Raw genomic sequence first — 14,937 nt, forward strand, 5'->3', positions numbered from 1 at the left:
AGAGAATCGCGGAACGGATTCTTTTCGTCTTGCGAGGCACCACTGTAAACAAATACATCCCTGAGCATTGACCATGCAGGCAGAGGATGATGGGAACTGGAGCAGACCTTACTGAGGAAAGTGGGCCAATAGTCAGATTCAAAACAAGGCAGCACCTGCTCCCCGTTCTTGCCTCTTTCAACCACTCACACCTCTGCACCACACACAGGATTTCGTCCTCTGCCCTGCCTTCGCGGAAACTGCAGAGAATGTACAGAGGAGGTGTTGGGAATGAGAAAAGCCCTTCCCATTATTTTTCCTGTCCCTGAAAAGGATGCTCTCTCCACCACACAAAGCTGCTGAGGGGCGAAGAACAAAGCATCACATGACTCAACACACACAAATAAAGAACAGGCAAACGTCCGCATGCATGCAACTCATGACAAATCGTATTTAAAACGGAAGATCTGAAGAGATGCTCCCTTGCCTCACTTCTGTGTGGCTTCAGGAGGAAGAGGAAGAAGAAGAAGAGACAGAATGGAGGTGGGCAAAGCTGTGGTCCTCCAAATGTTGCTGGACTACAACTCCCATCATCCATGACCATTGGACATGCTGGTGGACCTGATGGGAGCTGGGAGTCCAAACCCTGCTTTAAACAGATTTAAAATCCATATGGTTTTAATTCTATCCATGTTTAATCGTATTTTAATGATTTGATTTTTTCTAGGTTTGGGGCCGTTCTTGTTTTCATCTGTAAGCCGCCTTTAGGGGAAATGGTGGGGCTACAACTAAATATACAATAAATAATAACACCTGGAAGGCTACAGGATCCTCATCCCTGAGATAGAGCATTCTGCCTCGCATTGGGCCAAAGGGGAGGTGAAGGTGCCACATTGCCAATTTAACTGGCTGCAGGACTGCAGAAAAATATATATATGCACAGCTTTGCTGTCTTCCACATGCAGCTCCATATGCATTTTCTCACATCCTCCCACACAGGCACAAACATGCAAGAGCATAAAGTGGCATGAAAATCAAGTTCCAATCAGAAACACACACTATTAGGGTGCCGCTGGGAATAAAAGTGAGAACCTTCCTCTCTCTAAGCAGCTGCACATATTTCTGACCCTCCAAGTGTCTCTATTTTCCAGGGACAGTCCCAGATTTACAGAAGCCATCCCGTTTCTGATTTGATCCCGGAATGTCCCACTTTTATTTAGGACGCCCGTATTTTCATGGGAGAAATGTTGGAGGGTATGGAATAAAGGTAAAGGTAAAGGGACCCCTGACCATTAGGTCCAGTCGTGACCGACTCTGGGGTTGCGGCGCTCATCTCGCTTTATTGGCCGAGGGAGCCGGCGTACAGCTTCCGGGTCATGACTAAGCCGCTTCTGGCGAACCAGAGCAGCGCACGGAAACGCCGTTTACCTTCCCGCCGGAGCAGTACCTATTTATCTACTTGCACTTTGACGTGTTTTCGAACTGCTAGGTTGGCAGGAGCAGGGACCGAGCAACGGGAGCTCACCCCGTCGCGGGGATTCGAACCGCCGACCTTCTGATCAGCAAGTCCTAGGCTCTTTGGTTTAACCCACAGCGCCACCCGCGTCCCAGTGTATGGAATAGGGTGTCCCTATTTTCATGGGAGAACTGTTGGAGGGTATGATATTTAGGCCTTGGATGACACTTGCAGCTTGGGCCATTTTAGTAAACCGAGGCTGTTTTAAGGAACTGATCTTTCCACAACAACAACTAACACCTGTGTCCCTCCCTAGAGATCAGTTATTCTTTCCCCACACTGCTTGCATGTTGTTCTGGTCAGGATGCAACAGCTCCCTCAGGGATGTTACAAGGTCTACTCAGGTCAGGCAACAACAAAAATAGCCCAAGAACTCCAGTGTCTGCGTATACTGCAAACCGCCCTTTGATCCTCAGATGAAGGGCGGTACATAAATTGAATAAATAAATTCGCTACCATGGGTCAACGTCTGTCCATCCTAGATTACACCGACTGACCTGGTCTTAAGAGAAAACGTTAGGCCAATGACTTGCAGTCTTAAGCATGTCTGTCTGCTCAGCGGGAAACACAATTGTGCTCTTAGGGGCTTAATCCCCAACAGACTCTCTTTAAACAATTTATAAGCCGCTTATCTCCCAGAGTGGTTCACAAGGATATAACCTCAAAAATAATATTAATAAATCAGTTATAAAATCAAACATTGATTAAATGCTTGCTGGAATAAGTCTTCAGCAGGGGCCTGCAGTTCAGAAGGTAGGAGACCTGTTTGACCTTGGCTGGGAGGGAGCTTCCATAAAATTAGGCCCCCCATACTGAATGCATGGCTCCTGGTGGATGCAAGCGATGCACCTGAGCCCTGAAGGGCCACTGACAGTGACTCCTGCAAAAACCTCCTTGATCAGCCACAGATATAAGGGATTAGGTGGTCCTTGAGGTATCCTGGACCCAAATTGTTAAGGGTCTTCTAAATGAATGCAAGAACTTTGAACCTGGTCTGATAGCATATGTGCAGCCAGAGCAGACTTTTGAGCACTGGAGTTATATGTGTTTTGCACAAACCGGAGCTTCTGAACCAGGCACGAGGGAAGCCCCACATAAAGTGCATTGCAATAACTGAGCCTTCAGGATACTCTGCTCCACAAAAAGTTTATGCCATAATGTCAGGGGCTCAGGAGCAGAGGCACAGGAAAGGGAGGAAATAGAGAGCGAGGGGGAGGAATCCGAAGGAAATGTTAGCGATGACAGCGGTCCGAGGTCTCTGAGTCTTTCCAGCGAATCGGAAGAGTCACAGAAAGGGGCTCCCATGGTCAGAGCAAGGGGGGTGCCTAGGGGGACACCCCAGGAAGAAGGGGCCAGAGGGGACTCAGAGAGCAGCAGTTGGAAATCAGGACCAGCTTCCCCACCAGAGCGCAGTAGGGGGGAGGAGTCCCAGGTATCGGGATCAGGAGGCTCACCGCCAGCGGGAGGAGAGGAGTCAGGATTGGCCACGCCTCCATCGGAGAGCGAGGAAACGGTCAAGAGGAAGGTTGAAGGCTGGGCGCGCGCGCCAAGTTCAAATGTACAGGAGGGCGGCGCAGTTGGCAGCCCGGATAGGGAGCCAGGTCCCAAAGCCCGCCGAAAGGAGGGGGAGGAGTCAGGGGGGTCAGCGTCAGCGTCTGAAGAGTCCAGAAAGGAGGAGACCCCGGGGGGCAGAAGGACCCAGAGGAGAAAGGAGAGACGGAAGAGGTGGAGTAAGGTTAGAGTCTTAAGCTGGTGTACAGGGGGTGGAGACTCAGATGGAGCTTCGCCGGTCTAGCCTCTAAGACGTAGAGCTGGGCGCTGCGGATTGAAAATGGAAATTGTACTTCAATAAAGACTTTTGTACATTACTACCGGCTAGCGTTGGTCCTCTGTGAGCTGGGACCTGGAGCCAGCTCTGACACATAATAAATTTGTCGGCCCTTAAGGCAATCCAGCAGAGGTGGGGAACTTCTTTCAACCTGAGGGCCTTCAACTTCTACCAGATGGCTGTCTCCTTCAAGCCTGAGCTCAATGGAGGACCAATGGTGCAAGAAATATTGCGGTAGTTAAGCCCAGTGCTTTTTTTTCCCTTAAAAGAAAAAAAAATGTTTAGGGGTACAGTATTCTCATTTTCCTACTCATATTGAATTGCTGCCCCTCAAAGAGGCCAGACTTCAGTTCACAAAATGTTTAGGGGTATGCATCCCCCCAGAAAAAAAGCACTGGTTAAACTACAGTCATACCTCGGGTTAAATATGCTTCGAGTTGAGCGCGTTCAAGTTGCACTCTTCGGCAACCCGGAAGTAACGGAGCACGTTACTTCTGGGTTTCACCACTTGCGCGTGCGCAGATGCTCAAAATGACGTCGCGCGCATGTGCAGAAGCAGCAAAAAGCGGCGCGCGCATGCGCAGACGTGCTATCGCTAGTTACGTTTACCTCTAGATGTGAACGGGGCTCCAGAACGGATCCCGTTGGTATCTAGAGGTACCACTGTACTCTGGGAACTGTAGCTCTGTGAGAGGAATACAATGGTACCTCAGGTTACATACGTTTCAGGTTATATACGCTTCAGGTTACAGACTCTGCTAACCCAGAAATAGTACCTCGGGTTAAGAACTTTGCTTCAGGATGAGAACAGAAATCGTGCGGCGGCAGGAGGCCCCATTAGCTGAAGTGATACCTCAGGTTAAGAACAGTTTCAGCTTAAGAACAGACCTCCAGAACGAATTAAGTTCTTAACCCGAGGTACCACTGTAGGGGTCTCCTCACAACTCTCAGCACCCTTAACAAACTATGGTCCCCAAAATTATTTGCAGGAAGCGATGGCCGTTTAAACTGGCATCATGGCGCTTGAAACGTCTGCTGTGGACGTGGTCTCACTCACAAAGCTCTCCTTTCCAGATGTCATTATCCAGCAAGGTTAACCCCTTCTGCTAGATATGCACAGAAGCCAACAAAGCAGCGAAACTATCAAGACACATCAAGCGTGCAGAGAGATCAACATGCGCACATCAAAGTGACCACCGGTGCGCTCACTGCAAGGCTCATTCCAATGGTACATGTGGAGTTCAGTTTCAAGCTTTACATACCAGTCGGAGGTATCTGATCATCCCAGAGCTCCCATCCACCTAACAAGCTGGAAGGCATGCTGAAAAGGAGGAGAATAGGAAAGGTAGATCGACAGAGAGATAGATAGCAACTATTCCAGCAACACTCATATAAAGAAAAGCACGGATGGCAAACAGAAGATGAAGATTGCAAGAGGGTTTTTACAAAGTTCCTCCAGAAAAATAACACATTCCTACGACACCCAACTCCCACCAAATGAAATAGGGTTAACAGGCATCAAGAAATATATTTTCCTCCACACACACCCTGAAGCCTGAAAAAGCAGCAAGGACAAATGCAAAGTGTAACGCAGAAGGAAGAAGAACCATATGATTCAGATAACTAGCTACGCACTACCGAGAAAAGTGAGAGGTTAAGGCAAAGAGCCAACAGTGGGGTAATGCAGCAAAAAAAAGCTAACGTCATTTTAAGGTAAAGGTAAAGGGACCGCTGACCATTAGGTCCAGTCGTGACCGACTCTGGGGTTGCGCCGCTCATCTCGCTTTATTGGTCGAGGGAGCCGGCGTACAGCTTCCGCGTCATGTGGCCAGCATGACTAAGCCGCTTCTGGCGAACCAGAGCAGCGCACGGAAATGCTGTTTACCTTCCCGCCGGAGCGGTACCTATTTATCTACTTGCACTTTGACGTGCTTTCAAACTGCTAGGTTGGCAGGAGCAGGGACTGAGCAACGGGAACTCACCCCGTCGCGGGGATTCGAACCACCGACCTTCTGATCGGCAAGTCTTAGGCTCTGTGGTTTAACCCACAGCGCCACCCGCGTCCCAACGTCATTTTAGGCTGCATGAAAAAGAAAGATCCTGACCCCAAGAGGCAGGGGGTGGTGCCAGTCTGGACTGGTAAGGTATCAGCAGCAGCAGTTGCCTTCGACCTTTTCAGATGTCATGCTTTCTTGTAACCCTAACACACAAAATCATCACCATCACCAAATAGTTCCAGCAGACGTGGGCAACCCATTACCTTTGATTACAAAAGCTTCTGTCAGCAGCCGCAGCATATACAAAGGCTTCTTCTCCACCGCGATGTCATCAAGGCCAGCTCTTGCATACATGCTGAGAGCATCCCTGTAAGAGCCCTCGACATAATGGAGCTTCGCCAGGATCAGCATGGCTTCTGTCAAATCTTTTGGCTGCAGAAATGAAACGATTTCCATCAATAATCCATCAGACCCCCAACCGGAACAATGCAATGTTGACATTCAGCCCCAATCCTGAATTCAAGGAGAATCAAGTGCCTCGATGCACAAGCCTTGTGAGCTTTGATGTATACACTGAGCTGTGATAAGCAAAGGCATTTTCATTCCTTTGAAAGAAATATATCCATAGATCTGCCCGCGGACTGTCTCACCAGAGTGGTGCATTCTCTAGTTATCTCCCGCTTGGACTACTGCAATGCGCTCTGCATGGGGCTACCTTTGAAGGTGACTCGGAAACTACAACCAATCCAGAATGCGGAAGCTAGACTGGTGACTGGGATCATATAACGCCAGTCCAATGCATTCTACCTTGGCTCCTAGTATGTTTCTGAGCACAATTCAAAGTGTTGGTGCTGACCTTTAAAGCCCTAAACAGCCTCAGTCCTGTATACCTGAAGGAGCGTCTCCACCCCCATCGTTCAGCCTAGACACTGAGGTCCAGCTCCGAGGGCCTTCTGGCAGTTCCCTCACTGCGAGAAGTGAGGTTACAGGGAACCAGGCAGAGGGCCTTCTTGGCAGTGGTAGCTGCTCTTCCCATCAGATGTCAAACAGATAAACAACTATTTGACTTTTAGAAGACATCCGAGGGCAAGTTTTTAATGGCTGATGTTTTATTGTGTTTTTTAATATTTTGTTGGGAGCTGCCCAGAGTGGCAGGGGCGACCCAGCCACCAATTGGAGCGGTGGCAATGAAACTTCCTGTGCCATCTCAGCTTAAATAAATGTATAGCCCCACCCAATGCAAATCGAACAGATTTTGGATATCCTCCCCAAAGCTGCCAAATATCCCTCCCCAATTTGTGGGGCACGAATGGCCCTGTGGAAGAGCGGGATAGTCAGCCACTCAAGGTTAAGCCACAAGCCCGGGTTTAGATATTGCAACAAGACAGACTCTGACTTGTTTCCTAGTGGCACAGCAGCAAAAAGTGCAGAGCAGGGGAGGAGCAGAGCAAGAACACTTCTCAGGATTATGTACCAGCATGTTTTGCATTCACATTAAAGCATAGTGTGTGTTTGTGGATTTGGATTTGATATCCCGCTTTATCACTACCCGAAGGAGTCTCAAAGCGGCTAACATTCTCCTTTCCCTTCCTCCCCTACAACAAACACTCTGTGAGGTGAATGGGGCTGAGAGACTTCAGAGAAGTGTGACTAGCCCAAGGTCACCCAGCAGCTGCATATGGAGAAGCAGGGAAGCGAACCCGGTTCACCAGATTACAAGTCCACCGTTCTTAACCACTACACCATGCTGGCACACAAACACGTGTGTTTGTTTTCAATCTTTATTGAGTTTAGTTGATAACAAAACATTCTTATATATGGTATTTCAAAAATCTCATGTAGTTAAGCAAGAATGTATGGTGAAATGAACTGTACAGTGGTACTTCGGGTTAAGTACTTAATTCGTTCTGGAGGTCCATTCTTAACCAGAAACTGTTCTTAACCTGAAGCACCACTTTAGCTAATGGGGCCTCCCGCTGCCGCCGAGCCGCCGGAACATGATTTCTGTTCTCATCCTGAAGCAAAGTTCTTAACCCGAGGTACTATTTCTGGGTTACCAGAGTCTGTATCCTGAAGCGTCTGTAACCTGAAGCGTATGTAACCCAAGGTATTACTGTATAACAATGAAATGGCTTTTATTTGTAGCTTTTGAAATAGTGTTTGTTTTTAACTATAGTTTAAATGAAATCTGGGTGGAAAGAAATAGGTTTCTTTCCTGAATAATTTCCCCCCCAAAAGCATAACGAAATTTTGGGAAACACTAAAAACCCCCTCATTTGCACTATTTTGTTCCCTTTTAGAATGTGAAGATGTTCATGTAAGATCTTTCAAACTGTGTGTCTGTGTAGGTTATTGTTATTGTTTGCTATTACGTTATGTCTTTGCGTTTTTACATTGTAAACTGCCCTGTGATCTTCAATAAATAACAATAAATAAATAACAATGTGATGTGTGAAGCAGATCACAGAATCCTGCAGCAAGGACAATGGATTAGATCAGGCTTCCTCAACCTTGGCCCTCCCATGATCCCTAGCTAGCAGGACCAGTGGTCAGGGATGATGGGAATTGTAGTCTCAAAACATCTGGAGGGCTGAGGTTGAGGGAGCCTGTATTAGATTCTAGTGGAGGATTTTCTTCCCTCCTAAATGGAGCAAAAGGAAATGGAATTATTTACTGGAGTCTTTTATGAAACGCAGGACTGAGAGACAGATGGGTTCCAACATTTCGTATCTGAGCCTTGCCATTGTGCATCATTAACAGCACATTAAATGCTCATGTTTTATGTCAGCCATGGACGCTTACCGGCAACTTCCCTCGGTTTAGAATGCCCGTCAAATACTTTTTGGCGTCGCTCATTTTGGGCTCGGATTTTTCCATTAATGGAACGGCGTCCTTGATTTTGGCAAGGTTCTCGTTCAAGCACAGCTCCAGCAGTGCCTCTGCAACTAAAAGGTTCCCATAGTCATCTGCAGGACAGAGTAGACAGAGTAAAGGAAAGTCACACACTCAATGTCATGTTCTCATCTATAGCAGGCCACAAAGATAAACACAGAAGTTATCCGCTATATAAACATTTTGTTACATAAGGAAGTTAAAATACTGAGAGCAAAAGTTATTCGCCTACAAAACAACAAGCTCAGACGATTCTCTGCTCATTTTTGGCACAGGCAACGACCATTTTGCACGTGTTCAAAGGGAATACAGAGATTTTTCAGCCCTGAAAAATCTGTACTGGAAATACATCGTATTTCAGCTACAAGTAATGGGCATAATTTTCTCGCCCTCTAGGAAGCTGGCAGATGCCAAATTGTATAGGTTGGTTTCAGACTTAAGGCAACGATCCTAGGGAGTAAACCTGTGAACACCAAGGAACTTACTTCTAAATAAGCATGCATAGGATCAACATTTTGCAATTAGGAAAAAGAAAGGCTAACACACTAAAAAGTATGGGATGAAGGAATGCTTCATAGGGAAAAGGTGTAACCACCAAGCAAGCAAATTGTGATGAATACTCATAACTTTCTTGCAAACAAATCAGAAGGAATGTTCAAAAAAGACTGGGTCTAGTCTAACTTCCAGCAAGAATAGCACCACCAAGCCAAAGAATATATTGCTCTAAAATGAGAGCAGAGATAGGGGAACTGGTGGCCAGTGGCGTAGCGTGGGTTGTCAGCACCCGGGGCAAGGCAAGTAATTTGCGCCCCCTAACCCGTGGATTTGCGCCCCCTAACCCGTGGATTTGCGCACCCTAACCCTAACCCCCAGATGTTGCGCCCGGTGCGGCCAGCCCCCCCTGCACCCCCCACGCTACGCCACTGCCGGTGGCCATCCAGGCGTTGTTGGACTTCAACTCCCATCAGCCTCAGCCAGCATGCCCAATGGTCAGGACTGATGGGAGCTGTAGTCCAGCAACATATGGTGGGCCACTGTTTCTCCCATCCATGCTTTAGAGACACGACAAGTCACTGAGCTTACATGGGCAACCAGCCCTATTTTGCCAGCTGCCCAGCCACAGTCAAAATGAAGAAGGTTTCTGTTTGTATAAACATAAGTTGGAGGGAGGGAGCAGCATACGTTTTCTTACAGAAGTGCTTCTGCTCCAGTGGCGCTACCTGAGTAGATTCGAAGTGATTTCTTGCAGAGCACTCCAGCCTGCAAGAGGCACTCGTTTCAGCGGAAAGGAATGCAAAGCATACAAAAGGGAACGTAAGAGACGGCACCTCTGTTCAACCCAGCGGGGAAGCGTGCGCACTCGAACAGCTGCTTCGCGCACAGCGGAGCACCTGCGGGGCTCTGGGTTATGGCAACAAGACACCATCCAGCGAAAGGCAAGTGTGCCGAGCTCCCAAAGCAATTAAACTGAACGTGAGCATGCAATGCACACAGAAAAGTCCTTCACTCTTCACCGTTGTTTGAAGTGCATACCGATGGGTCAACAGCAGCCTCCCTCAACCTGCTGCCCTCCAGACAGAACCACAGAATTGTAGAGTTGAGGGTCGCCTAGGCGAATACACTACAAGGCCGGAATCTCAGCTGAAGCATCCATGACAGGTGGCCATTCAACCTCTGCTTAAAAACCTCCAAGGAAGGACAGTCCACCACCTCTTGTGGGAGTCTATTCCACTGCTGAACAGTTTCCTGTCAGAAAGTTTCTTCCTGGAGTTTAGTCAGAATCTCCTTTCTTGTAACTTGAATCCACTGGTACAGGTTCTACCAGGAGAAAACAAGCTTGTTTCCTCTTCCATGCGGCAGTCCTTTAGATATTTAATGATGGCTATCATATCTCCTTTTAATCTACTCTTTACCAGACTAAACATACCTAACTCCCTTAACTCTTCCTCATAAAGCTTGGTTTCCAGGCCCTTTTGTTATCCTGGTCGCCTTCTCCTGCGCACATTCTAGCTTGTCAATATCCTTTTTAAACTGAGGCACCCAGATGTTTTGGACTCTGATTCCTATTAACCCTGCCTAGCACATGCTGGTGGGAGTTGTAGTCCACCCAAAACATCTGGGAGGCACCAGGCTGGATAAGACTGGTCTACCATGATGGTTTCAGCACTGGACCCCTTTCACAAAGGGCAGTTCCGGTTCCTAAATTAACCTAAATTAAAATCAATATTCCCAGCCTGTGCCTAACAGATTGCTTTCTTAAACACACGGGTTCATCAGTTAATATTAGCTATTCTCGGTCTACAGTGGTACCTTTGGTTGCAAAAGGGATCAGTTCCGGAGGCCCGTTCACAACATGAAAAGAACACAACCCACAGTGGCGCATCTGTGCATGCGCGGGTTGCAATTTGCCACTTCTGCGCATGCGCATTATGTCATTTTGCACGTCTGTGCATGCATGAGTGGCGAAACCTGTAAGTAACCCTTTCTAGTACTTCTGGGTTGCCGTGGGACGTATCCTGAAAGAACGTAACATGAAGCGGACGTAACACGAGGTATGACTGTACATAACTCCATGCTCCTTCGCGGGGGTTTGGGGATGTGCCAGTTGCCCTGGCTTCTCCATGCACAGCAAGCATGTGTCTAGTCACAACTGTACACACAAAGGCTGCCTCTATATATGTTTGCACCGTGTTCGGGATGCGGATGGCGCTGTGGTCTAAACCACTGAGCCACTTGGGCTTGCTGACCAGAAAGTTGGCGGTTCAAATCCCTGTGACAGGGTGAGCTCCCGTTGCTCTATCCCAGCTCCTGCCAACCTAGCAGTTCGAAAGCATGCCAGTGCAAGTAGATAAATAGGTACTGCTGTGGCAGGAAGGTAAACGGTGTTTCCGTGCACTCTGGTTTCCATCACGGTGTTCCGGAAAGCTGTCTGTGGACAAACGCCAGCTCCTTTGGCCTGAAAGTGACATGAGCGGCACACCCTATAGTCGCCTTTGACTGGACTTAACCGTCCAGGGGTCCTTTACCTTTTTACCTTGCACTGTGTGCACAGATACTAGGAGATATGACTTCTCATCACATTCCTGCTCCTATGTAGAGGAACACAGAAGCTATAATCGTTCAGCCTGGACACTGAGATCCAGCGCCGAGGGCCTTCTGGCGGTTCCCTCATTGCAAGAAGTGAGGTTACAGGGAACCAGACAGAGGGCTTTCTCAGTAGTGGCGCCCGTCCTGTGGAACGCCCTCCCCTCAGATGTGAAGGAAATAAGTAGCTATCTTATCTTTAAAAGACATCTGAAGGCAGCCCTGTTTAGGGAAGTTTTTTAATATTTAATGCTGTATTGTTTTTAACACTCAATTGGAAGCCACCCAGAGTTGCTGGAGAAACTCAGCCAGATGGGCTGGGTATAAATTATTTTATTATTATTATTATTATTATTATTATTATTATTATTATTATTATTATTTGCAAACCATCTTCAAAGGCAGCCCCATGTACAGAGCACTGCAGTAGTCTAGGGCATTGCCCGATCATGGATAACAGCTCTCATGCCGTTAAGTCTTGCTGGGCTTAATAATCCGAGGTGTGAACCAGCCTTTTGTCCTCACATGCAGTCCCATTACTCCTCTCTTCACGGCTGAAGCAATCAAAACAGAAAGCCTGTAATTAGCCACAGTCTCCCCATATAAACTACAGAAGTTGTCACCAACCCGGTGCCTTCCAGATGTTTTGCACTACAGTTCCCATCAGCCCCAACCAGCACAAGTGTGTGGTTCAAAACGCCTGAAGGGTTCCAGGTTGCCAAAGGCTGCCACACAATGCCCTTCCCTGTGGCTGAACATCATAGAAAAGGTGGGCAAGAACCTGCCTGATCGTCTCTGTGGACTCTCCTTCCTTGGAGGTTTTTAAACAGAGGCTGGATGGTCATCTTTCATGGATGCTTTAGCTGAGATTCTTACATTGCAGGGGGTTGGACTAGATGTCCCTTGGGGTCCCTTCCAACTCTGCAATTCTATGATCTAAGTCGTCTTCATTTTGTTTCAGCAACTGCATTGAACAGTCATTTCAATGGGCATTAAGGACTCCTTTTATTTTGTACAAGAGGCGACTTTTTTGAGAAAAAGTGTTTTCAGGAGTTTGTCCTCCACGGCTGTTTTTTCTCACTGTGAGACATCTGGTAACCTTCCAAGGAATCCCGTGGAACACAGCTTGAAAACGACTGAAACGGTAGCGCTCTAAATTTCAACAGCGGTTTCCTAGCTAAGCAGAAAACCTCATTCGCAATGGAAGGAGACAAGTAGCGACGGAAAAGTGAATAAGTGCATAAAGGCTGCTTACAATCTACAGGCCATTTGCAGAGAGTTGGACAGGGGTGGTCACAGTGGACAATAGGAGGATCTTAAAAACAGGAAGCACTCTTCCCAAAAAGCTCAGAGTGAACTCATTTACACAACAAAGGGAGTCCTCAGTGCCCATTGAAATAACTGCTCAACTTCAGTTGGGGGGGGGGGGAGAGGAAGACGACTTGGGCGACGGTTTCATAGAATCATAGAATCATAGAGTTGGAAGAGACCACAAGGGCCATCGAGTCCAACCCCCTGCCAAGCAGGAAACACCATCAGAGCACTCCTGACATATGGTTGTCAAGCCTCTGCTTAAAGACCTCCAAAGAAGGAGACTCCACTACACTCCTTGGCAGCAAATTCTACTGTCGAACAGCTCTTACTGTCAGGAAGTTCTTCCTAATGTTTAGGTGGAATCTTCTTTCTTGTAGTTTGGATCCATTGCTCCGTGTCCGCTTCTCTGGAGCAGCAGAAAACAACCTTTCTCCCTCCTCTATGTGACATCCTTTTATATATTTGAACATGGTTTGCCAACCCTCCAAGAGCCACGCATCAGTGCTGGGTGCAGCCAAAGTAAAATTAATAATAATAATAATAATAATAATAATAATAATAATAATAATAATAACTTATACCCCCCACTCATCTGGCTGGGGTTCCCCAGCCACTTTGGGCGACTCCCAACAGAATATTAAAAACACGATAAAACATCCAACCTTAAAAACTTCCCTAAACAGGGCTGCCTTCAGATGTCTTCTAAAAGTCAGATACAGTCATACCTCGGGTTGAAGTAGCTTCGGGATGAGCATTTTCGGGTTGCACTCCGCAGTGACCCGGAAGATGCTCAAAATGACATCACGCGCATGTGCGGAAGTGGCAAATTGTGACCCGCGCATGCGCAGACGTGGGTTGCGTTCCCTTCAGGATGCGAACGGGGCTCTGGAACGGATCCCGTTCGCATCCAGAGGTACCACTGTAGTTGTTTATTTATTTGACATCTGATGGGAGGGCGTTCCACAGGGTGGGCGCCACTACTGAGAAGACCCTCTGCCTGGTTCCCTGTAACCTGACTTCTTGCAATGAGGGAACCGCCAGAAGGCCCTCAGAGCTGGACCTCAGTGTCCGGGCTGGATGATGGGGGTGGAGACGCTCCTTCAGGTATAGATGGGGACTATGGCCACCCTCCCCACAAACACACTCGCTTCTGCGCACATGAGCACACCCTGAGGTACATTCGTGCAGCATGTTTTGCCCTCATTTCTGGGCCATCCCTGGCACTGCCAGGCAACAGGCCCGCTAAGGGTCTCTGAGGCAAGTGTGGCTGAGCAGCAGGACCTCACTCAGTCCAGGATGGGCTCCCTCTCTCACACACACTTCCCAGAGGTCTGCTGCCAACCATACAGGATGAGAGGAAAATGTGTGCCAGTGTACTTCTGTCTGATGGATAAACACATATGTTCTTGGGTGGGGCTGCCTGGCCAATTTACAATTTGGCAGGGCAGCCCCTCCAGAGAAATAAAACGGCTCTCCAGCCCTGATGAGAGGCAGAGATCTGAAAAGGGAATGCAAGAACCTGGCAAATAATTCACTCAACTTCTTTCTCTCCCCCCGCCCTCCCCAGACCATGTTTTTAAAACAAAAAAGTTTCGCTTTTAAGGTTTGTTATGTCCAAGATGCAAGCGATACACACATGGTGCTTACGATGTTTCCTGGAGCTACAGAAGAGACCACAGAATATTTTCTTTTCCCACCTCAACAAGGCTTAAAACAGGATGCAAGAACATGAATCATCGCCCACTGGCTCTAATTTCCACCCCGCTGAGATGAACAGCCTACAGCACACAAGAGGAAGGCCTAAACTTTTAAAGAGGCACTTGCACTTCCTGAAATATTATTATTATTATTTCATGTTAGAGCCCGCCCTACCTCCCAAAGGAGCCCAGGGTGGCAAACACGTTAAAAAAAATAAAATCTGGTAGCAGTTAGAAACAGTATCTGAACCGGTGATTTCAGGGTTGCCAAGAATAGTATTTCTCAGAGTGTGTAATCAGAGTTGTTTTCAGATTCTGCCTGGAAGTCAATTATAAGAGAGACAGGTACACTTCAACATGGAGGGCATTCCACAGATGGGGAGCCGCCACTGAAAAAAACCCTGTCCAGGGGCAAAACCAACCAGGCAGTACCACCAACAAGGTTTCACCTGTGGGTAGTAGAGTCCAAGGTGGCTGATACTGGCAAAGGAAGGAGGTCTTTTAGGTAATTGTGTCCCAAGACATTTAGGGCTTTACATGCTAGTACTAACCCAATGAACTGGGTCTGGTGGCTCAGTGGCAGCCAGTGCAGTGCTTCGAGTACTATTGTTGTTGTTGTTGTTGTTGTTG

The 14,937-nt window shown here is 47.7% G+C and overlaps 1 protein-coding gene across 1 annotated transcript in view; it reads right to left on the reverse strand.

The window, feature by feature from the left end:
- Nucleotides 1-14,937, reverse strand: part of TTC7A (tetratricopeptide repeat domain 7A) — a 182,695-nt gene that overhangs the window by 164,362 nt on the left and 3,396 nt on the right. Inside the window, exons 2-3 of the mRNA XM_028724852.2 lie at nt 8,123-8,286; nt 5,584-5,752 (exon numbers count right to left, since the gene is read on the reverse strand). Coding sequence (XP_028580685.2) covers nt 5,584-5,752; nt 8,123-8,286 — 333 coding nt within the window. The remainder of the gene's footprint in view (nt 1-5,583; nt 5,753-8,122; nt 8,287-14,937) is intronic.

This window comes from Podarcis muralis, chromosome 3 (genome assembly GCF_964188315.1).
Source record: "Podarcis muralis chromosome 3, rPodMur119.hap1.1, whole genome shotgun sequence".
Lineage (NCBI taxonomy): Eukaryota > Metazoa > Chordata > Lepidosauria > Squamata > Lacertidae > Podarcis > Podarcis muralis.